The 22909-nt window shown below is 39.8% G+C and overlaps 1 protein-coding gene across 4 annotated transcripts; it reads right to left on the reverse strand.

Annotated features, from left to right (window-relative positions):
- Window positions 1–865: 865 nt before the first annotated feature.
- Window positions 866–21383, reverse strand: DAGLB (diacylglycerol lipase beta). 4 transcript variants are annotated; one of them, XM_027823058.3, is made up of 16 exons: window positions 21240–21380; window positions 20741–20845; window positions 19527–19678; window positions 15785–15959; window positions 14848–15109; window positions 12600–12725; window positions 11207–11334; window positions 8848–8974; window positions 8293–8376; window positions 7675–7752; window positions 7155–7235; window positions 6911–7038; window positions 4973–5041; window positions 4795–4867; window positions 3135–3388; window positions 866–2340 (listed from the first exon to the last, which is right to left on the reverse strand). In XM_027823058.3, exons 1-16 carry the CDS (start codon window positions 21356–21358, stop codon window positions 2145–2147), a joined length of 2157 nt encoding a protein of 718 aa, XP_027678859.3. In that variant the 5' UTR covers window positions 21359–21380; the 3' UTR covers window positions 866–2144. The 4 variants fall into 4 exon arrangements, with proteins under 4 accessions (XP_027678859.3, XP_007060694.2, XP_043379569.1 ...); XM_007060632.4 differs by having other exon boundaries at window positions 21125–21268; XM_043523634.1 differs by lacking the exon at window positions 4973–5041 and having other exon boundaries at window positions 21240–21383.
- Between the last annotated feature and the right edge of the window lie 1526 nt (window positions 21384–22909).

A 22909-nucleotide genomic window follows, 5' to 3' on the forward strand; every position in this document is an offset into this window, starting at 1 on the left:
GTGAGACTAAGGGGGAGGGGCTTTTAAGAGTCAGCCAACACTGCATCATACTTACCTTGCATTTAAAACAGAGGTGGGCAAACTACAGCCTGTGGGACCCTCCTACCTGGCCCCTCCCCCTCAGCATGCTGTGCCATGCTCTGGGTGGCTGGGCAGGTGACCCTGCTATAAATTAAAAACACTTTTTATATATTTAACACCATTATAAATGCTGGAAGCAAAGCAGGGTTTGGGGTGGAACCTGACAGCTCATGACCCCCAAGGGGTTCTGACCCCATTTGAGAACCCCTGGAAGATAGTGTGATGATTGTGGAAGACATGAATTCAAGCCCCTGCTTCTCCCACATTTAGGGAACTGCTCTAAACCATTGGCTAGGCCAAAAAGCATCATCACCCTGATCTTCATAAAACTTCAAACAGTTGTGGATTTGTCCCAATGCACAACAGGAAAACCTTGCTGCTCAGAAAGACTGCTACTGGTGACAAAGCAGGTACAGTTACTGTGATGATATGAATTGTTACAAGCAGGGATTAAACTTTACACTGGGGGGTGGGGAAATCAAAGGAAGCATCTTGCCTTTGTTTTGGTACTACTGTACTAAAATGCATCTAAGAATCTGACACTTAAGACAGGTCTAAATGACAAGTTAGTGTGCCTTCCACTGAAGTAGAAATGCACTAGGGAACTTCCAAACAGCAGTAAGTCAAGATGCACTAGACAGGGCTCATCTCAGAGTGTAGTCATCTACACTGCCAAGTACTTAGTGTTGCTGTAGCACAAGATTCACAAACAGGATTGCTTTTTATATACAAATCATAAATTTTCTGTCCTATGTGTTACACATACACAAGCACACTCAAAAAGACAAATTCTGAGGTTTTATTATTTTGTCCCTGCTTGAAGGGGCACAATCAGACTACCAAAACAAAATTACACTACCCCAACACACAAATTCTGACTTTACATTTCTTGTTTAAAAGAAGGTGCACTATGGGACTCTCTCTGACAAGCAACTATGCTTTTTACAAAAAGGTCACTTGCTCAGTACAAAGCAATCAAGTTTAATCAGACATTCACCATACAATCAATTTAAATGGTGGAGTTGCAAAATTGGTACTTGCAAAGGTTTCTTAACTAGAGAATCCAATTGAACCAAATGTGTGGAAGGTAAGAGTCAGAGGGTCATTAGTCTCAGGCTGGATCTAGTGTAGAAAGGTTCTCATGTCAAATTCTAAAATAAGTTCTTAAAGGATTATTCCTATATTCTAGAATTAAAAATGCATAAAGTCCTTTAGGATTGAAAATGTAAACAGATAAAAAAATATTGCACATGTATCTAAGCAGCATTTTTAAAACCAAGAGCCAATATTAGAAAATTGTCATGAAATAAATGATACCATGGAGATATTTTCAGAAGGTAACTAATGCAATCAATACTGGCTCTTTAAAAACAAAATAGAAAACTTCATTTATTTTTTTAACCCTCTCTCTTTGCACTAGATTTGCAACTGCACCATCATTTACTACCTAATTTCCTTTAATGAAACTTCCTACTGGGAGTGTCCATTTCTAATAAATATTAATTCTGTGCTTTTACATAGCACCTTTCACCCAAGAATCTCAGTACTTTGCTAAGATGGGTAATACCCTCATTTTACAGTTGTGAAACTGAGGCACAATGGAAGTTAAGTGACATGCGCAAGGTAATATAGCAAGTCTATGACAGAGCTGGAATTAGAATTTAGGTGTCATGGTTCCTCTGCTCTAGCTCAATTATCTTCCTATGAATTGTTCTCAGTTTATCTGAATCCTTCCAGCTGTAAAATGAAAGGTACAGTAGTTTACATGTAACTGGCTAAGACTCATCTTATTGTTATTTCCAGAAAGGTCATATCTGCTTCTGTCAAAATTCTGACTACATTCATTTTAACCATTTTCTTACACTTAGCCAGTAATGTTTACTTCTGCAGAGTAAAATGCATTTTGCATTATGCCAGTGACCAAGACAATGCCTCCCCAGTTTCTGTTTTAGGCATGTTAAAAAACAAAAAAACCCACACCACCGCTTAAGTCTGAGGTTAAAGGCTCCTAGAATACTTGAAGCTTACAGAAAAAAAACAGAGCTATTCTCTTAGAGCTATAGTTATACGATGTTGGTGTGAAAGTCTCCTTCTATTTGACAGGTAATACAAGATGCTTTTTCCTCAGTCAAGCTGTTCAAGGCTTTGAGCACAACATCTGGCATGTGATCCGTTATCATCTTGGGACTTATTAAAATATTGCTAAAGGCTGTTTCTTTTGACCATCTTGCAGTATATTTAACATCAGAAGAACACCACCTAAAAAGACAAATATTTCAATAAAGCCTCAAACATTTAGAATATCACATGAATATTGATCTGTGTCCACGATACAGTACAAAGCTTGGAAATCCACATTGGCCTTAGAAAGCATATTGGTCATATATTTAAAACCTTTGCAGATTCTTAAAGGATATAAACAAACCTTTACTCAGCTCCTACTAAATATTTTACATAATTAGAAGAAAGTGGGCTTTTCAAAAAACACTCCGTATTGGCCTAGTGTGCTCCTGTTTATATCAATGGTAAAACAACTTCAGTGAGATCAGAAGTAAGCTAATTTGAGAGCTAATCCTATTCCCCACATTCTTCTTATCCTGAGTTAGATTCTGTTCTATTGTAACATTTGTGCAGCACCTAAATACCTTGTGATGCCTTATATAGTGCTGTACAGTATGTGGCCTGCACCAAACACATAACAAGTACCTCTCCTGGCTAGTTTACTGTTTAAAGGTGTAAATGAGTAGAACACATTCAACACAGAATGGGTTTTGGTCATTACAGTTGCAATGTCATAAGACAGTATTCAGTGGAGGGGACAAAGAGAGGAGGTTGTTCCCAGTTTTGGGAGTGAGGGTGAAACGAAGCACTGACTCAGAAGTAGGTAAAAGAAACAGGGAACGCCAGAGAAGATTGGATACAATATATAAAGAGCATGAATACGTCTAGGAGAAGATAAGAGCAGAGAGACCAGAGCTCTTGCCTCTGCTCCTAAGGTGAGGAAGAGAAGCTTCAATTTAATAATTCAGTGAAGCATAATGCTGATCATTTACCTTCTTGAGCTGGCTTCTTCTACAATATGGATGATTTTTCCTGGGAGATAAAGATGAGGATACCGAGGTGGAGAATTTAAAGGAGATTCATCCTCAAGGGCATTGTAAGAAGGTGACCGATGCATCATTAAACTCTGTTCAGCTAGAAGAGGCTGGGTTAGGGCATCTTGATTTCTACCATCTAACTCAGTTGGGAAGTTATCTGGATCTCCTCCAAACACTTCATACCAACACCCATACAGCAGGATCTGGTACTGAGTTCAGAGAGAAAGCAGCAGAATATGAAATGTTGATGTTTATTTTCAAAGTAGTATAATTTAATTTTACACACACACACACACACACTTTTCAAGATCTCTATACCCAAGTTTCTCCACATTAGAGAGACTTTTTTGTGGACTGAGTGGATATTAATTAGTTAAGAAGGGCCAATTCAGAGGCAAATGTCTACAACTCTGACAATTACATTTTTTTTGGTCTACTTCTCCTATCCAGCTTGAATCCCCACATCCACCATCTCTAGCTGCCTATCAGCTTCTTCAAGTTTAACTCTCCACAGAGGGCCTCCACAGGGTCGCTAATCCTGGAAGTACACACAAATCTTGGAAAAACCCATGAAGGATCTAGGGTTTAACTCTAGGCATCGATGGATGGCAGTTTTTAACCCACTCCTTCTCACACCACAAGGAAGTCATCTTCCTGACAATTTATTGTTCCAGTCCTCCAAGAGGGCCACCCTAAAGCCCCATCCAGCGTGCGATCCTTCTCTAATGAAGACTGCTCTAAGGATGCAAGCATACCTTCTTTTGGAACTTTGCCTGTGTTTCTTCAATGAATAGTAAGGACTGATTGTACAGCCAGACAAAGCCTTCCCTGGCGATGGGGAGAAGTCCTTTCTACAAAATTCCCACTCCCTTTTGGTCCCAGAAGACAGGGCCAAACTTAGCCTACTGAGCCAAACTGGAGTGCTCAGTCGTTGATCTATCAATCAGTCCTTAATCAGCTGCAGGGATCATTGCTGAGCAATACCAGGGGCACACTGTCCCACTACTGACACTTTGCACAGCCTCTGCATACTTCTAGTTCCTAACACAGCAACAAATTGGGATGGTAAATAAACAATGCTGCCCTACTGGAGATCCACCACTAGGCCTCCTGAAACACATGTGAACTTGACTGTAGCCTATAGTGTTTTTTCTCACTAATACTAAAACCAAAAACTAGGCAATAAAAATTTGAGATTTTTGCCTTAAAAGTGAGACTGAAAATAAAGATGTTTTCAACAAATCCCCTATTTTTGTAAGTAATAACAATTTACTAAAACTATTTAAAAATTGTATTATTTGTCACCATTTATGCTATTTGGTTTATTTTTTGCATTTCCCCTGAGCAGCAAACTAGCCTGAATTACATACCCTATTTCAGCTCTCAGGTCTTGTGCTCAACCACAAGGGTTTCCAACACAGCAGGGAAAGGTTTAAAAAAAGACAACACCATTTACCTATGTTGTCACTAAATTAAAAATTAACAAACATTTCTGTTCAATTTGTGCTTTGGAACCCGTTTCTTAACACAAAACAAGCCATCATCACACTAAATGTTGTATCAAAACTACTTGACAATTGCCTTTGCTTTTATTGTTCATGGTGTGTTTTGTTACCTTCGGTCTGTTACAATTAGCAACTATTCTCACTATCCTTCTCTTCAGGTCTTCCATGCTGGGCATACTTAACCTGTTTAACATACAAAACAAAGTGAAAAATGCTTCTTAGGCCAACTGCCGGAGAATAACCATCTCTGAATAAAATGTAATTGACCATCTCAAGTCACATCCTCACCTTGCAACAAGGTCCTTTCCAACAATGACTGACACAATGAAGCATTTAGAGTAGTCTGCAAGTGATTTGCTTAAAAATAAAAAAATATATATATATATATTTTAGTTTTTGCTATGACCTATGTTATTTATATAATATAATAATGTGTTGCAATAAAAACATTCAGTTATTTTACTGGACTTTTTTCTGGAACTAGACTTTTAAGACTAAATTCAAGAGCAGGTTATACTGAACCCCCTTACACATGCTAATAAATAGGGATGGACTAGATGACTTCTTGTGGTCCCTTACAATCCTAAATTTCTATGATTCTATGTTGAACAGGCCAAGATTAGTTAAGGATTTTGGTTTGAAGCACTTACTTTCAGTATTAACAGTGTATTTGTTAACAGAATTAACAGAGTATTTCATTCTTTAAAGGCTACTCAGGAACAATGTCAGACAATTACAACTTTGCTGGAAAACGTTATTTTATAAATAAGCTGTGAACAAGTCTTAGTCATCATCTACAAATGCAAAACCCCACAGTGAGAACAAGATAAGCCTGTTCAAATTTCTTTAATATTAGGGCTGTCAATTAATTGAAGTTAACTTACATGATTGATTTTTTTTGAGTTAATCAAGAATAATTGCAGTTTTAATTGCACTGTTAAACAATAGAATACCAATTGAAATTCATTAAATATTTTGGATGTTTTTCTACATTTTCATATTTTTTATACATTTCAATTACAACCCAGAATTAATTAGATAGAATTCTGAGTTGTAATTGAAATCAAAGTGTATATTATTCTTTATTAGAAATATTTGCACTGTAAAAGATGAAAAATACTATTTCTTTTGTTTAATTCACCTTATACAAGTACTGTAGTGCAATCTCTGTGTCGTGAAAGTGCATGTTACATAACTGCACTCAAAAACAAAACAATGTAAAGCTTTAGAGCCTACAAGTCCACTTAGTCTTACTTCTTGTTCAGCCAATCGCTAAGACAAACAAGTTTGTTTACATTTACAGGGGATAATGCTTTCAAAAGTTTTAAAAGAGTAACACTCCAACAAGGAAACTACAGAACCTGAACCACCAAAAAAGAAAATCAACCTTCTGCTGGTGGCATCTGACTCAGATAATAAAAATGAATATGCGTTGGTCCCCACTACTTTGGATTGTTACTGAGCAGAACCTGTCATCAGGATGGACGCATGTCCCCTGGAATGGTAGTTGAAGCATGAAGGGACATACGAATCTTTAGCACATCTGGCATGTAAATATCTTGCGATGCCAGCTACAACAGTGCCATGAGAATGCCTGTCTTCATTTTCAGGTGATATTGTAAACAAGAAGCAGGCAGCAATATCTCCTGTAAATGTAAACAAATTTGTTTGTCTGAGCGATTGGCTGAACAAGAAGTAGGACTGAGTGGATTTGCAGGCTCTAAAGCTTTACATTGTTTTATTTTTGAATGCAATTATTTTTTGTACATAATTCTACATTTGTAAGTTAAACTTTCATGATAAAGAGATTGCACTATAGTACTTGTATTAGGTGAATTGAAAAATACTATTTCTTTTTCTTTTTTACAGTGCAAGTACTTGTAATCAAAAATAAATATAAAGTGAGCACTGTACTTTGTATTCTGTTCTTTAATTGAAATCAATATATTTGAAAATGTAGAAAATATCCAAAAATATTTAAATAAATGGTATTCTATTATTGTTTAATGGCGTGATCAGTTTTTTAAAAATCGTGCGATTAATCACGATTAATCACTTGACAGCCCTATTTAATATATTAAACTTAAAACCACTACAGCTTCTTCTGTCAAAATATGAGCCAAATCCATCTCTGAAGCAACTCTACTCAGTCATACCAGGGATGAATTTGGGTAAGTATCTTAATAATTTCTGTATCTCTCACTTAAAACCAAGTGTTGTATTTACCTTAACAGTCCTCCTGGAGGAGAAAAGGCATAACATCTTAATGTTGGGAAGGAGTTTCTGAGCATGATGGCCAATACAGAAGCTGTTCCACCACCTAAACTGTGACCAACTATAACTAGTTTATATTCCTAAAGACAAAAACAAAAAGAGAGAGAGCTTGCTCCACTTTGATTTCTAATGTAACTAAAGTGTTTTGTCAGAAACACTGCTAGCAAAATTGAATAATTTGGAAGTCATGACTTACAGGAGCAATGGTGAAAGCGTGATTTAAAATGCCATCATTTATTAGCCTTCTGTAGATGTAATTTGCTGCTTGAGTTATCCCCTAGAAGACAGTATTCTAAGTTAAGTTAAGAGACAAAAGTAGTGTCCAGTGGGAAATGCAATACACATATCCCATTAAATGCAGTGTTCAGAGTACTGACTGCAAAAATGTGTGATAACCTAGTTAACTGTTTCAGTGCTCTACTGACATATGTATTGCCCAAAAGTGGCACTTGAGTATACTGCACATTTACATTTTTTCTTTTCTTTTTTTTAAATTTAAAGGGATACAAGAGGCAAGCAAAACACCAGGACTACAAATTAAAAACTTCTTCTCTGCAATGCAGAGAAGAACACTGCCAACAAGCCACCCAGATAGCTGATCTACTCTGTCTCACCAAAAAAACCCGCTAATTCCATTTAACTGAAGAAATATAGGACTGTTAATTTGATTTTTTTCATTGAATAAATGTCTTCAAATGGTTAAAGATGACACATGCCTTATGTACAAAACCATTTTCCAGAACGTCTTCGAGCACCAGGTCTTCACACTCTGCTGACAGATCAGTGAGGAGATCCTGCAAGTAAATAACGAGACAGACCCCTTATGCTACAGACATCTATTATGGGAATTTTCACAGCCTTTACACTGTCTTTACTACAGTAATATCCTCAAGCAAACTTCAAGTCTGCAAGTAATTGCACATAAAAAAAGAGAAGTATGAATGTCTCTTACTTACACACACCTAGAAACCCATCACAAAGTGCCATTTACAGCTACTGTATATATAAACAATACTCTGATCAAAGCTACTATGCAAAAGCTGGAATGTACACTGTACATACACCTCACATCATATTGACACAAAATTACCTGTGCCCTTCTCCCACTTGCCTCTTAAAATGGCATCCAGGCATCCAAAACCAGACAGGCTTATGACTTAAGAAGATTATGTACTTCCCCTATCTCATTGCTGACTCAACTGTTGGGTTATTTTAAAATTCATTGTGTCACTGTAGCACTATTTCGTCTAGCCACTACAGAGAAGTGTACTTCTCCTCCAAACCATTAGGACATACCCATCTCCAGAGCCAGTGTTACACAACAGAGATGATACCTCAAAAGACAAGGTTCCTCTCACTGCAACCACAATAGCCTCCTTTTTGTGATCCAAAGCAACAAAAAATGGGATCTCGAAAATCTAAACGGTAAAAAAAATTAGGTGTGTTTAGTGAAGATACCAAATTTTTAAGAACAGTAAAGATTTACTGTAGTTTCCTGGAAAGGAATGAACATGACATCATGAAATTCTATTTAGGCATATAAACTTTCCTTACTGAACTCAGGATTTTTTAAAATCTATTGTATGTTATCATTAGGATTTCTTTTATTCTTGTACAAGGTTACACGAGAGCTTTTTCTATGTGTTGTGAAGACTATCAGTACTTAAAAAAAGTCAATGTTTGTGTTACTGTTATCTAAACAAGCACTTGTGTATTAGGGTTGGGTTTTGGTTTTTTTTAAATACTTTTAAAAACATTTTGGGTTAGTTGGGGCTTCCATTATATAACAGTGGACGCTGAGGAGAGGAAAGCATCCTCTTCCTGGTTTCTAATTGAACTCAAGAAATTACTGAGAATTCTCTTGTTGAATGTTTGTCCAGATTGTTTACCTTGTTATGAAAGCTGATATGAATGAAATCTCTGTACTGTAGCCCTGTTATTTTTAGGATGGATCCAAAGTGAAAGTTAAGACGATCACTGCCAATCATATCAAAATCTGTTGGGCTGTTTCTGCAACTAAGGAAACATGGGAAAGAAAAGTGAACTTGCCAGTTCCAGCTAGTTACATTTCCTCTCAGAAAAAGAGCTCAATTACATTCACAGCAGGGTTTCTATTGGGAGCACATTGGGTGTTTATACTATAAAGACTGGCTAATACACCATTGCTATAAATCTTTTAGCAGAGTAAACAAGGCAATTCCGAAGAAGATTTTTTTTTAAACTACATCCAGACAGAAATTATACAATTGAGGAAAAATTTCAAGTCCAAAAACAATTCTAAGGAGAGAGTTAATTTGACCCCAGCCACGATTTCAGCTATAAAATTATAAATTCATTCAATTTCTCCCAAGTCTTTATTACTGTAAATTGTGACATCTCAGGAGGATAATTAACATCATGGCAATCAAAGCTGGATGGAATATTCACTCCTAATGTCACAAATAATGGAGGTGACTATTTAAACAGAGCGATAGTATATAAGATCATGCTTGCCCTCTTAATATTAGCTGCCAAAGTTTGCAGTATTATTGTAGCTGTGATGATCACAGAATATTGGAGACATGGTGGGTTAGATAATAACTTTTACTGGGTCAACTTCAAAGCTGCCAAAGTTTGACAGAGGAAAGTTTTTCATTTTGATACACTTAGTATAATTTCCAAATTTGTTTATTTCTTTTTCTTAATTTTGACACACTTGTGTTACGTTAGGTTAAATAGAACATTAACATACAAAGCTAGTTTATGGTGAGATTGACTTATGTTAGATTTTGATCCTGCCCCTGTCTCAGTGCAGACGGCCGCCTGTGCAGAGGCCCGTTAACTTGGGGGAGGACTGCCTATACAGAGAGAATTTCAGGATCAGGGTCTTTAACAACTGACTCATTCCTTATATAGAAGCAACTGGTTCCACTGTAAGACAAAGAGGTCTAGGAGGGTAATATTGTCTGATTCCCCTAAATAGAGAAAACAATGTTCTTCCATTTATACACATGCTTGTCTAAGCAGAAGCATATAAGGCCTCAATCCATCTTTTTCGGTTTAGTTTGATTCCAACACCCCAAGACCCTGTTTTGAGGAATGTCCATTCAACTCAATCAAATGCCTTTTCAGATACTAACATTGACTTGGCAGAATGAAGACCAGTAACTCTTTACACTGTTTGCAATCTTTTATTTCTTTGTTTTCTTGTGACTATTGGGTCACACTCTTTGTAGCTTGCATAGGCTGAGCTCACTGCAAGCACCAGGGGCTCCTTGCATCTCCTCCACTCCACCCCACAAGGCCCTGTGTGCTACCCTCCTGTCCCTCTTTATTTCAGGTACTCCCTGAAATTTCCCCATATTCCCCCTATGCCAGCAGCTCTGTGTGAACCCTCATTCCCACCAGACTAGGAGTTGTGTGTGTATCCTTTTCCCTCCATACACCACATCTTCCCAGTGCTGGAGCTCTGTGTGTCCCCTTCTACCCACACCAGGATACCCCAATCTCTGTCTCACTAGGTTCTGTCTCCCCCCCATATTCTCCATGCTAGTGGTCTTGGGTGCTCCCCACTCCACTCATACCAAGGTCCCTCAATTTTCACTCCACACCAGGGGCCCTGTGTGTCCTCCCACCATTCTGTCTCCCATGCCAGGGGCTGTGTGCACACTCCCATTCTCCCATGCCCCAATTCCCCCAGACCAGTCATTCAAGGTACAAACATGTTAAACTCTGGCAGGACAGGCAGAGATGAGACAGAGGTAGTTTTATGCTAGAAGGCATTAATGGGTGCCATTAACCAACTGTTTGATTGTATAGACAATTACAGAGGTGCTTAAAACTGTTGCTTTATATGTCTCCCATTCCCCCTTTCAGTTGTCCAATTCTATCCAAAAATCAGTAGGGTTCTGGTCACTGATGCCCATGAACATTCTTTGAACACTTGTAATTGATCACGTGCAGTGTTCAAAAACTTCTTGTGTTATAGCCAAACACAGAAATGCCATCAAGTTCAGTGTATGGCGGTGTAAGTTTGGCCAAAGAAAACAGCTTGTCTACCCTTCCAAAATTGGAAGAAGTATTTTGAAGGTTGGTTTCCTTTTACTCAATTTGTGAAAGACAACTCTAGCAGTCAAGCTCAAGTATACTTATTAATACATAGAATTTGATGAAATAAGAGAACTGCTATTTAAGTGATTTGTACTGATATGAAAAACCAAATAATTAAAAAACAAAACTATGCACTTTTAAGATCTTATACCAACCTACCAGTCACCATTAAGCTTACAGAGTGCAGTAAATGGGTTAGTGTATATGTAGTAAGGCCATCCATAAGCAGCTGCAGCAAACTGCATGTAGTGAGCAGCATTTTCTAATTCAACATCCAAATCATCAGTCTGGAGGGGGAAAAAAAAAAAATCACCAGTTGTACATGTAAGGCAAGCCCAGGATAAAGAATGCAGATGCATACATGCTACTGTAACATTAAGGGCCTAGATCTCCCCATAGGCCCAAGAAGTCACGCAATGAAGTTTATTCTTTTACCTTTTCACTGTAAGCCCCAGGTAAGTGAAACAGAAAACTGAGAGGAAGGAGTTCACACTTACGCATATTCAATTTTCTTATTTAGAAAAAGTTTAGGGTGTATTTGTTAATAATAAAGCTGGAATCTTGAAAAATTCTAATTATTATTTAAAGTAATTGTTCATTAACAGTACCATGTTTCTATACTTTACTATGCTATGATAAACATGGTACTGAAAATTAAACGTTCATCCTAAGGGGTGTAGGTGGAGGGAAGGCTACAGATTATGTAACAGACCATTCACACAAGAGCTTTTTTTCTTTGCACAGGACTCACCATCAGTTGAATTCAAAAGGAATTATCTAGTAAGTGGAGTGCACTTAAACTGTTTCAACTGAAGTGGAATCATCTACTTTGGTTAAAATGGTGCATTATGTGAGAAATTAAAGATTACAAAAGGTACAAAATAATTTACAAGAGATTTTTCTCATTTTAAGCCATTTAAGAGACTAGTGGAAGATCCTGAAATGAAGTGTCACTCCTGATCAGCAAGCATTAAACAATTACTGTTTCTGCTTCTTACCCTGTTCATAGCACTGGAATGTCTTCTTATTTGTTTTTGTGCATATTCTTCATGGTGATACAAAAAAGCCTATAATTTTCACACATTTACCTACTTCCCATTTCAAAATTTCATATTTATTAATATAAATGAAAACATGATTGTGGGGTGGAATTTTTGAAAGTGCCTAAGGAACACAACTCCCATTGTTTTTCAATGCGACTTGTTCTCCTAAATTACTTGGATGCTTTTGAAAATCCCACCCTTATAGCCCAGTTTTGTAATACACTTGGTAACATTTTGGGAGGTTTTTAGTTTATAATCACTTTCCAGTCATTTTTACTTTCAGGTTCTCCATGTATTAGTATAATACTGCAATGTTTTGATTGCAAACTTCATAAGAGAATTTTTATTGGATTACAAAATTTCCTATTTGAACTTAAAATACTGGAAACTATGAGCCTTAGATTTTGTCAAAGCTAATTTTTATAAAACTTGCATTTTAGTTCAGTTTGACAAGACACTGTCCCTTTAACAGGCTGTATCACAAAGCTGTTTTTTGTAGCATATCTTACCACATGGGATAGTGAGGAATGACACAGGACTTCTTCAGGGTCTTTTGGGCAGTTTTCCACTTTATCTTGCTCTTGATGGAGCAGAGTCAAGCCTGCTGCTATGTCAGTTGGCACCATATCAGTGTCCTGCCAAAGGAAATGGAAAAAATTCTTTAAAAATAAACCCACAACATCACACGCAATCCACTGAAAAATTAAAAAAAAAAGGTGATTTTCTTTTGCAGTTCTATAGTAAATAGATTTACATCAGAAGGCAAGGGTGTGCTTGTGAAACATTCACATCCCCTCCAATGCACTCAATGTTGCATCTTTAAAAACTTTCTGCAAATAAAAGCCACGTACATAAATTCCAATGTCAAAAAGAAAGTTAAAAGGATCTTCTTTAAAAGGCCTGTGGAGCCCTAAAGCAAAACATAATCTGAACATGACTCATAATTGTCACAAGCAACTTAGAAAAAAAAAAAAACTTGTACCTCCCTCAACAGCTATTATGCAAGTCAGAAGGAGTGCCCATGCTGTTACTGGTGATATGTCACTAGCAAATACTTCTGCTCTGAACCTACGGTAAGCCGCATAGCATTTGCTTACAGCTCTTTAACAATTCTGTAAATACATTTAGAGCTCGATCCTGCAAAGCGATGGGCACTGCAGTCACAAATGAAGCTGGTGTGAAGTGAGAACACTCAGCCCCTCACAGGATTGGGTTTTTAGGGTGCCATGAAGATTATTCCATCTGTAAAGAAAACAGATTAGAAGGCCAGGGAGTATGGTAATTGATCTTTTCATCACAAGATTATTGGTTCAAATTGACCCTAGGTCAACAGTGATCATTGGAAGGCTCTTAGCAACTTATGTGAAATGAGACTGGCAAAATAAACAAGCTAGATCAGGAGAAATAATTAGAAATATTGGCAGAAGGATTCCCCTTCTATTAGCCATGAGAACTGGGATTTTTAAGTTTGACGGCAATGGGAAGACTCAGCAAAATCAGGATGCAGGCACTTCCTTTTTCTACCACGTATAAGTGAAGGAGGGTTTACAGAGGAAAGGTCCAGGTACATAGGTGGGGAGGTTTTAATTCAGTTGCCCAGGATGACAATTCTGCTTATCAAGGCTCCCTCTATCATCCTACAACCCACTGACTAAGAGGCAATTAAAGAGCAGCATGCACAGACACCACTTTAATGGATAAGAATGCCTCCCACCAACCTTGAGTATGAAAAGAGATCGTACGGTCACTGATGAACTCTGCTCTCCCACATAGTCGCACACTGTGCTGGCAGTTAAGTCCCAGCTCAATCAATACTACGCAGACCTTAACTTGTAATGAGCTTTCTACACCATCCAAGAGTAGCTTTTTGTATGGGACAGTTTGGTATAGTTCAGGATGGGAGAACTGCTTTAACACACTGTTAATGCTAACATTACCTCTTCATAAACTCAATAAATTAATGTAGCTAAATTGTTTGCTGTTTGTACCATTCCCTACTATGGGCAAGGGGAAAAATGGAAATTCTGGATCATCACATACCAAGGTTAAGAAAAATCAACCTCATTCCCCTGATTAGGGAATTGCCCAAGTAGAAGAGAAAAAGAACTTCACTGGCTGAACTACAGCCCAATAGCCTTACTGGGAAATCTAAACTCCCAATATAGACAAGATCCTAAACTCAGTTAATACCACTAGGCATTCTTAGAGGAGCATGAGAAAACTCCAGTGGAGTGGGGCTTTTCTTTTAGTTAAGACAGTGACTATGTTTGTACAAGGAAAACAGTGATGGGACCAATTATTTTTTAAATGCAAGCAAGCATGATATTACTGGAAAGCAAGTTTGTGACCAAAATATTGGTGAAAAAGTGGAGGCAAATTCACTGTTGCGAAGCTATTGCCCATCTGGCTTCTATGTCTGTGAAGTGCCAAATGTGTTAAACTAAAGTAGTTTGAAAACAGCGGTTACTTGAGCATACAGCTTTTCCAAGTTTTAAGTTCAGAATTTGTTAGTCTGTGCAATTTTCCCAATCCCTTCCCCCCAGAGGGCAAAGGAACCCATGTTAAGAGAAGGACAGCATGGTATAAGTTTCAGAATAGAGCTGATAGGTATCAAAAGCCTGATTCTCAAGTAAACGGCACTGCTGAACTCTCACTGACCTAAAGGCAAGAGCCACATCTGAAAATGCTGCAGTATTGGGGGTTCAGTGTTTAGTCAAATGGAATGAAAAGAACAAACAAACAAATCTTTCATCTTACTGAGAAGTAGATGCGGAAAAGCTCTGCAATACTTGTAAAAGCCACTCGGTGATCATCATCTTGCATAATACAACAACACAGTAACCTGATTCTCGTCTCCCAGACTCTGGTTGCGGTCTTCTTGACATTATAAAACAATTGGCCTGATTGACTGCTTTCCAAGTTGCGATTTATATCATCAGCCAGGTACAGTGTCTTTTTCCCCCCGAGTGGATCAAAGACAATTACAACTGCAACGATGGTAAAGATGATGATAACCCAGCTGCAAAACAGAAGGGTGTGGGAGGAAAGGCTTGTTGAACCATGTACTCGTACAGTACTGTATACAAGAGCATGCAGCCATAGTTCTTGTCAGGTAAAAAAGAAAACACAGTTTATTATGGCATACCACCAGCACACTCACTCACTGGTACTGATGATGGCTTTGTAATAGGGTCACCAATCCACTAGGAACAGGATTGAGACTGCCAACTCATTTCACATAACACACTAAACCTCTACTGCAATCACCATGGACTGAAAACTGTTTTGAAATAGCTAAGTTGGGGAAGGCTCCATATGCCATTATCAGTCTCTTAAGGCATCTATCCCTACTCCTCTGTCTCTCTTCCCCCACCCCCTTCACATCTGTCCTATCATCCATCTTTGTCTGTCTTTTTGACCCCTTCTCATCTTTACTCCTCATAGCCTTCACTCCATCCCCTGCTTTGTAAGGGAAAATGCCACAACATCTCTCAGGTAATTAGAAAAGCACAATGAAAAAATCAGTTTATTCTAGTCTTAATATATTCACACACTACAAAAATCCTTCTTTAAGAACCTCCAGTAATTTAAAACAAATATCCAAGTTGTGAGCGGTCAGAAAAAATCTTCACTGGATACTTAAAATATAAATGCATAATATAAGCTTAGCTTAGTTTTCTGTTGGCATCTTTACCTTGCAACAACTGTCCCAAATACGGCATTTACCACAGTCCTTTCACAACGTACATCGGTGTCAGAGACCCAGATAGCTCCCACAACTGCCCAGACCAATTCTGGGATATAAAGACCTAGCCGAGTATAAAGCAATTTAGGAAGAGATTTCCTTGGTCCAGGGTTAGAAATTGTTCCTGAAATTACAGATGGAATTTAAGTAAAAAGTCACTTACAAATATATCTTATGTACATAAAGTATCATAAAAAAAATCACATCAGTATTTTTATGCTATGGTGCCCAGTGTGAAATTTAATCAAGTATATAAAAATCCCAACAAACTAAGATTTTTACAGAGAAGTTTCAAAGAAGTGAAGCTGTAGACCATAAAGTGTCTTAGAACTGAATGGTGAACACCTTTAGCATTTTTAATTGTTTAAAACTGGAAATACAAAAATTCCTCTGGGAAAGCAGAAATGATTTTAATATCTGTTGTTACACATATCTCATTTCCCAGAAGATACATTTCAGCCTTAGCCTATTCATATAGGCAGACTGTTGGGGTGCAGGATGGGGGTGCTGGCTCTGAGAGAGGGGTCAGGGCTGGGGCAGGGGTTTGGGGTGCAGGAGTGGGTTCGGAGTGCAAAGAGGGTTTGGGGTGCCGGCTCCGGGAGGGGACTCAGGATTGGGGTGCAGCCTCCTGCTGGGTGGCACTTACCTTGAGCATCTCCTGGTCGGCGGTGCAGCAAGGCTAAGACAGGCTCCCTGCCTTCCCTGGCCCCACGCCGCGCCCGAAAGGGGTCATCCCTGCGGCCCCTGGGGTGGGGGCACATGGCTCTGCCCCTCTTTGCAGGCTCCTCCCCGCAGCTCCCATTGGCCACAGATCCCCATTCCCAGACAATCGGAGCTGCAGGGGAGGGAGATGCTTGCAGGTGGGAGCAGTGCGCGGAGGGAGATCCCTGCCCGCCCCCATCCTCGGGGCTGCGGGTACACGCTGACCACTTCCAGTAGCTGTCTCGGGCCGGGGCAGGCAGGGAGCAAGTCTGCCTTAGCAGCAGCCCTGCTACACCACTGGAGATCACAATCAACTGGGAGAGTCTCTAGGATCGACCAGTTGATCAGGATCGACTGGTTGGTGACCACTGCTTTAGGCAATAAGACTTCTGCTATTGACTTCAGTTAAGTGGTAGCGAGCCCATAACAAACGCAAAACTCCACAAAAAGTAAGGCCTGCCTACAGTTCTTTGCTACTCTGGTTGTGAGCTTTGCTGTTTTAGTTCAGAATTCCTTACATTTCTGGCAAGCATTTTTTTTTTCTACATATTATACTGGAATAGAACAAGGATTTCTATTTGCAGTAGCACCTTTAAAGATTTACAGGTTTGTCCAGTCAACTGAATAGAGATCAATCTCAGAGTTTCAATCACTGATCTTTATTCACAGTCTTTTCTCAAAGGCACTTTAGCTACAACAAAACCACGACCACCATACAGCTTACTTTGCTCAATAGGTTTGGGCTTATTAATAAGGCAATTATATACAAGAACACAAGATGCATCCGATGAAGTGAGCTGTAGCTCACAAAAGCTGATGCTCAAATAAATTTGTTAGTCTTTAAGGTGCCACAAGTTCTCCTTTTCTTTTTGCAAATACAGACTAACACAGCTGCTACTCTGAAAGATGATACAAGCAGGCTCATGAGCATCCCCCACACTCTGCTCAGATGGCTGTGACTGCAATACTCCATCTTTTTGGGCAAAAAAGCAGTCAAACAGTATTCTACAAGACCAACCCAAAAATCTCTTTAGAGTTAGCTTATGTTCTAACCCAGTCCCCTTCCTTGGGAGCCAATCATTTGTCTGTGATGCATTCACCCTGCATAAGCATGGGACCCAAAATGCACACATTCGTGTCACAGTTTGGGGTACTACCACCAATCAGCCTTGTCTCACTATTTTAAGAACAAGATTAACAGAGTCTGGGTGTTGTTTTTTTTTTAAATGAAGTTGTGTTCTAGAAGAAGAATCTCATCAAAATAGAAAAGCGGCATTTGTCCGATGAAGAGAACCAAAGCTACCCAGATCTGAAATACTAGAAACCTTACTGTATTTTCTGAGAGTCACAAGTAGTTCACAGAAGGGCGGTGATGCCATTCTGCTCAATTTATAAATACTTTTTATACAGTGAGATTATCAACTACAGAGATGTTACTAACAAAACTTGTCACCCAACAAAATAAAAATGGCATTGTGAATTACAATTTACACTCTAATGCTGCAGATATTGTCAAGCAGATGATAGCATAATTAATTGAACATTTCACTGCCTCAGATGGTGATACATGTAACTCAGCCTAACAAACTTCTGTCCACCCACTTGATCCAGGCACGTAATTTAACTAACAACAGATTATTTCATTGTTACTGTTTGAAAGTGCTTGAATTGTTTTTATGGGGGGGGGGATATAATGTAAGAGATTTACTAGATTATCTAGTCCATCTTCTAGTTTCCTTATTGCACATTTACTAGAGTTTTCTTCACTTTAGTTTTAGAGACACCAAGTAACAGGGCTTCCACCATTTCCCTTCAGAGATAATTCTCCCAATGAAAAACAACTCACTGTTAGATCTCCCAGGGATCCAGTCTCAGTTTTTCCTTTCTTAATTTATCTGCCCTAGTTATATGCCCTTTAATTATGCTGAACAATCCTTCTCCCTCCTTGATGTTAACATACATTTATTTATATATAGTTATACCCCCAATCTTTCCAAAACTTGTAGTTTGGGCAAGGTACCTACACTGATTTTTAATCTCTCATCGGATCAATCCCTCCAGATGCCTAAATATTTTAGCTGTTTTTCTATGATCACTCTTGGATGGTCCAATGGTTGGGGCACTAGCCTAGGACTTGTGGAGCAGGGACTTGGGCATGGGTCTCCCAACAGACTTTCTAAGTCACAGCCTCTCTGTAAAATGGGGATAATACTGGGGTGTTGTGAGGATAAATACACTAGAGATTGTGAAGAACTCAAATACTGCCCTAATGGGGGCATACAAGTACCTAAGACAGATATTAGGAGGGTCAGTCTTTCTGGTAATGAGGCTCCCAGAACAGACCACGATATACAAAGGGACCACCATTACAGGTACCTCTCTGTCCCATGATAAGGTATCTGTGCATATGCTCCCATATGATATTAGTTTGCCTCTCTTCCTCAAACTGAAACTCTTCCTGTTTACATAATTGTTGTATTAAGAAGTCACTATATAATTTGTGTGGACCACTTTTCTATATACTTTTCCTTAACAGCCTACTGTATCTGATAAACTTTTGATACGTGGCACCAAATGTGACTATATAAGGCTATGTTTACAAGTACCATTATGGAGCAGATGGATTCTGCATAGCTTCTCCTGGAAGTCTGTCAGAGGTGTTAAAAATAGTGCATCTTTCCAGATTATTTATTAGTGAACTAGTAAATTGCTGAATCTGATTTGGTTGTGAGAGGATATTCTGGAGTCCCTCTATTTTAAATTATCTCCAGGCTGTGGTAAACTGTTACCTCTATTTGATTACTGAAGGCTGGCAGAGTTTAATTTATTTGTATTAGTAGTAGTAATGCTGAAAAATGGTTATTATAAACCTTATTACTGTCAGGGCACACCGAATGTTTGTAAAGCTGTTCTATTTTAATGTCAAATCTAAATAAAATATACAGATCTTACTACTATAAATATCTGATATTGCAGACTAAGTATTTACCTTGCATACTGATATACACAATAGCAGATACAGCGCATATTATGGCAGCCAGGAGAATGAGGAGGACAAGCAGATAGCTGTGCAATAATCCCCCTCCAGTACAATTAAATCTCCCTTTGTGAATGGAGTACAAAACAAGAATTCCAATCCACCTGCAGAAAAACAGTACCATAGGTTGTCACGGCTACGAAGAAACATACTTCACCACAAAGCTGATTCAGTCATAAAAAATTCCCCATCTTCATTTAAAAATAATTCACAAAAGGGGCATATTCCCACAAAGAAACTCACAGAATGTAAAGACCCCAGTAAAGTATAGTGCAGTAACCACAATAGAGACTACAAGTTCAAAAATATCCTTCTTTTTTTATAGCACCTTTCATTCAGATGGATCCCAGAGCACTTGAATGATGGATGAAGTTTATCAGTTTAAGTGATGCAGCCACACCTTGAAGTGGTAGCAAGTGATTACTGTGTAGTAAGGTATTAATTTAGTACAGCATACAAAAATTACATTACTTGTCTCATTCTCGATATGAAAACCCAGGTTGTCCATACATGATAGGAAAACCCCTCAATTTCCCTCTCACTTCCATGCAATAAAATGCCAAATGAACCAGACAGTCTCACATCGCATCTAAACAAATATTCCTAACAACAAACCAAATCAGCAGCTTCCTAAGCATATTATAAAAAAAACAAGATAATCTACAGATACATAACAGCAATTTCCTAAGGAGCCCAGGGACTACTCCAATTAGAATGAAAGTTAACACACATTTAAAATAAACAATTAAAATAATCCTAACATTTGCATTATCCTTTATAGAGGACTAGAAATCACTTGTCAATAGTTAATCAGCAGCTGATCAGTTTTGCCTTCAGCTTGCTGTCACCAGGAGGGAATGGCTGCAGGCGGAACACTTGAGTGAGCCTGTATCTATCTATCTGTTGTCTCTTATCTTATACACTGTAAGCTCTTCGGGGCAGGGAACGTCTTTTTGTTCTGTTTATACAACACCTAGCACAATGGCATACTGGGTTCTACAATAAATAATAATAATAATAGGGCACCACAAACGTACAGTGCACCTTCCACGGCAGGCCAGATCCCTTTAACATCTCCCAGCTGCCAGATCCCTCTAACATCTCCCAGCTGCATGGTCCTCCCCACGTTGGAGGGTGGTGGGAAGTGAGGATGGGGTGGCTCTTACCAGATCATTCTGATGAAAAGTTCAAAGGCCCCCGGAAAAACAAAGTCATCACTAGCGATAGCCCAGCGTCTCCCAAACATCACCATTCCAGGCATCTTGGGGACCCTACCAGTAAGCAAAGGTACTGATGACACACACGCCTTACCCTCACTAAAGCAGGGAGCCCGCCTCCTCCCCAAACGAGCCACCATACCTCAGACTACTTCTCTCTGCCCACACGCTACCCATCTGCCCCCTTTCCCTGCCCCAAACCAGCCCCTGCCCCAGAAGGGCTGCCCCCCCTTCCCTGCCCTCAGGCCAGCCCTTAACCCTTCAATACCCAGCCCCAGCCAGGCTGCCCGCCTTCCGTCCCCACACTTCCCTACCACGCCCCCAACCCCGCACCAAGAAGTCGCTCCTTGCTCTCCGCGGACAGAACGTTACACCAGTCCCAAGAGGATTACGTAAAAACAACACGACGTCATGACGCGTGAGCCCTTCGCGCAGTGCACACATTCACCCTTTCCCCCCCAGAGCAGGAGTAGAGCTCGCCCGGCTAAACGCTTCCCCCTTCCGTTTCAGGATGGGACGCATGCGCAGGGCTTCGGCGATCCCCGCTCTTCGAGCGGCTACGCGCATGTGCAAAAGACTCACGGCTCGGAGTCCCCTCTCCTCCCGCATCGGTTTGCGTGTCTCAAAGCTCCCACTCTCCCACGCCTTCCTAGCGCCGAGGCGCATGCGCAGAGCTCTCCCGTGCTGACAGGCGCTCCCCCGGCGGTGGAGGCTGCAGGCTGCAGGTTGTACCCCAAGATGCTGCCACCCTGGCAGATGTACCAGCGGGCCCTGTTCTGCCCCGTATGGCACTGTGACAACCACATATCACATCACCTCACAGCACCATGCCATCACCCTACACGCCACTATAGCGTGGGGTCCTGTGTGTCCCTCCCACCCTGGCGTGAGCCGGTGATATTGCCCCGTGTAAACGGTCACCCTCGTCCGTGTGCAGAGCGGGCTCAGTTTAAACCCTTTACTGGCCATCTAGTCATCGACTCATAGAAACGTAGGGCTGGGTGTCAGGCCTATGTCTACAATGCACTGACTCAGGTGTGAGCCTAAGCCCCCTTCAGTCCACACCCAGATCAGGCTGACTTGGGTTGGCCAGTACCCAGGACCTAGCCAGGTGGGACCCAGTAACTTCTCACTGCCACCTGACAAGATACAGAGGGGTTGGAAGAATCTCCTGATTCTGGTGTGTATGTTCTGGTTCACCAGAAAAAGTTATGTGAGCTCTCAACTGAAAGCCAGTGACACACTAGTCATCAATATAATTGTGAAAATATATGTACGTGTACTATGTAAGGAGTTATTAGTCTGTACTAGAGGATTATGGTTTTAAGCATGTAAATTAAAAGCAGGTCAGCAAAAGGTGACATGCCGTAGGCTGGTTCCTTGAGCTAGAAGGTAAGAAATGTGTATTTCTGTCAGGCTGTAAATTAAGCATTGTAAGCTAACACAATGGATGTCTATTTACATATAAAGTCAAATGGTAATGAATTGATGTGAACTCAACAGGAAAGGAACACAGAAACTGAAGGGGGGGAAAAAGCCATGCATGTTATCCTGTCTCTGAGTAAAGACAACGAACTTTGGGGCTATTTCTAACAGGCAAGACGACATCCTGGCATCCTCCACCTCCATTCATGAATGCAGGGTCTCAGCCAAGCTTGGCTGAAAATGCTGAAGAGGACTTTGAATGACAGATAGCTTTAGACAGGTGGTTAACCTGTTTGTTAAGTTTAGTCTTTGGAAAGCATGTTACAATTTTGTTTTCTGTGTAACCATTTGTTTCCAATATCCTTACCCATTATCTCCCCATCTCTCATCTTTGATACATTTATTCTTGTTTTCAATACGAATATATCTCAGTGCTGTGGTATTAAGCAAAGTGCTGGTCATGAGTTGAATCTTACAAGCAAGGGGTATCCTGTTCCTTTGGAACGAGTAGGCCTGGTAATTCTGTGAGTATCCCATGGATAATGGGCTGGACTCTGCAGGGAATGCTCCAAGTATCTGGGGATTGGTGTGTGCCTGTCAATACCTGTACAGAGAGATTGAGATCTGCGGAGGCTTGGAAAGCAGTGCTGCTGCTGCTCCAGGCTGTTGGTTTCAGGGACTCGATCCAAAGCA

This window comes from Chelonia mydas, chromosome 10, assembly GCF_015237465.2.
Source record: "Chelonia mydas isolate rCheMyd1 chromosome 10, rCheMyd1.pri.v2, whole genome shotgun sequence".
NCBI lineage: Eukaryota > Metazoa > Chordata > Testudines > Cheloniidae > Chelonia > Chelonia mydas.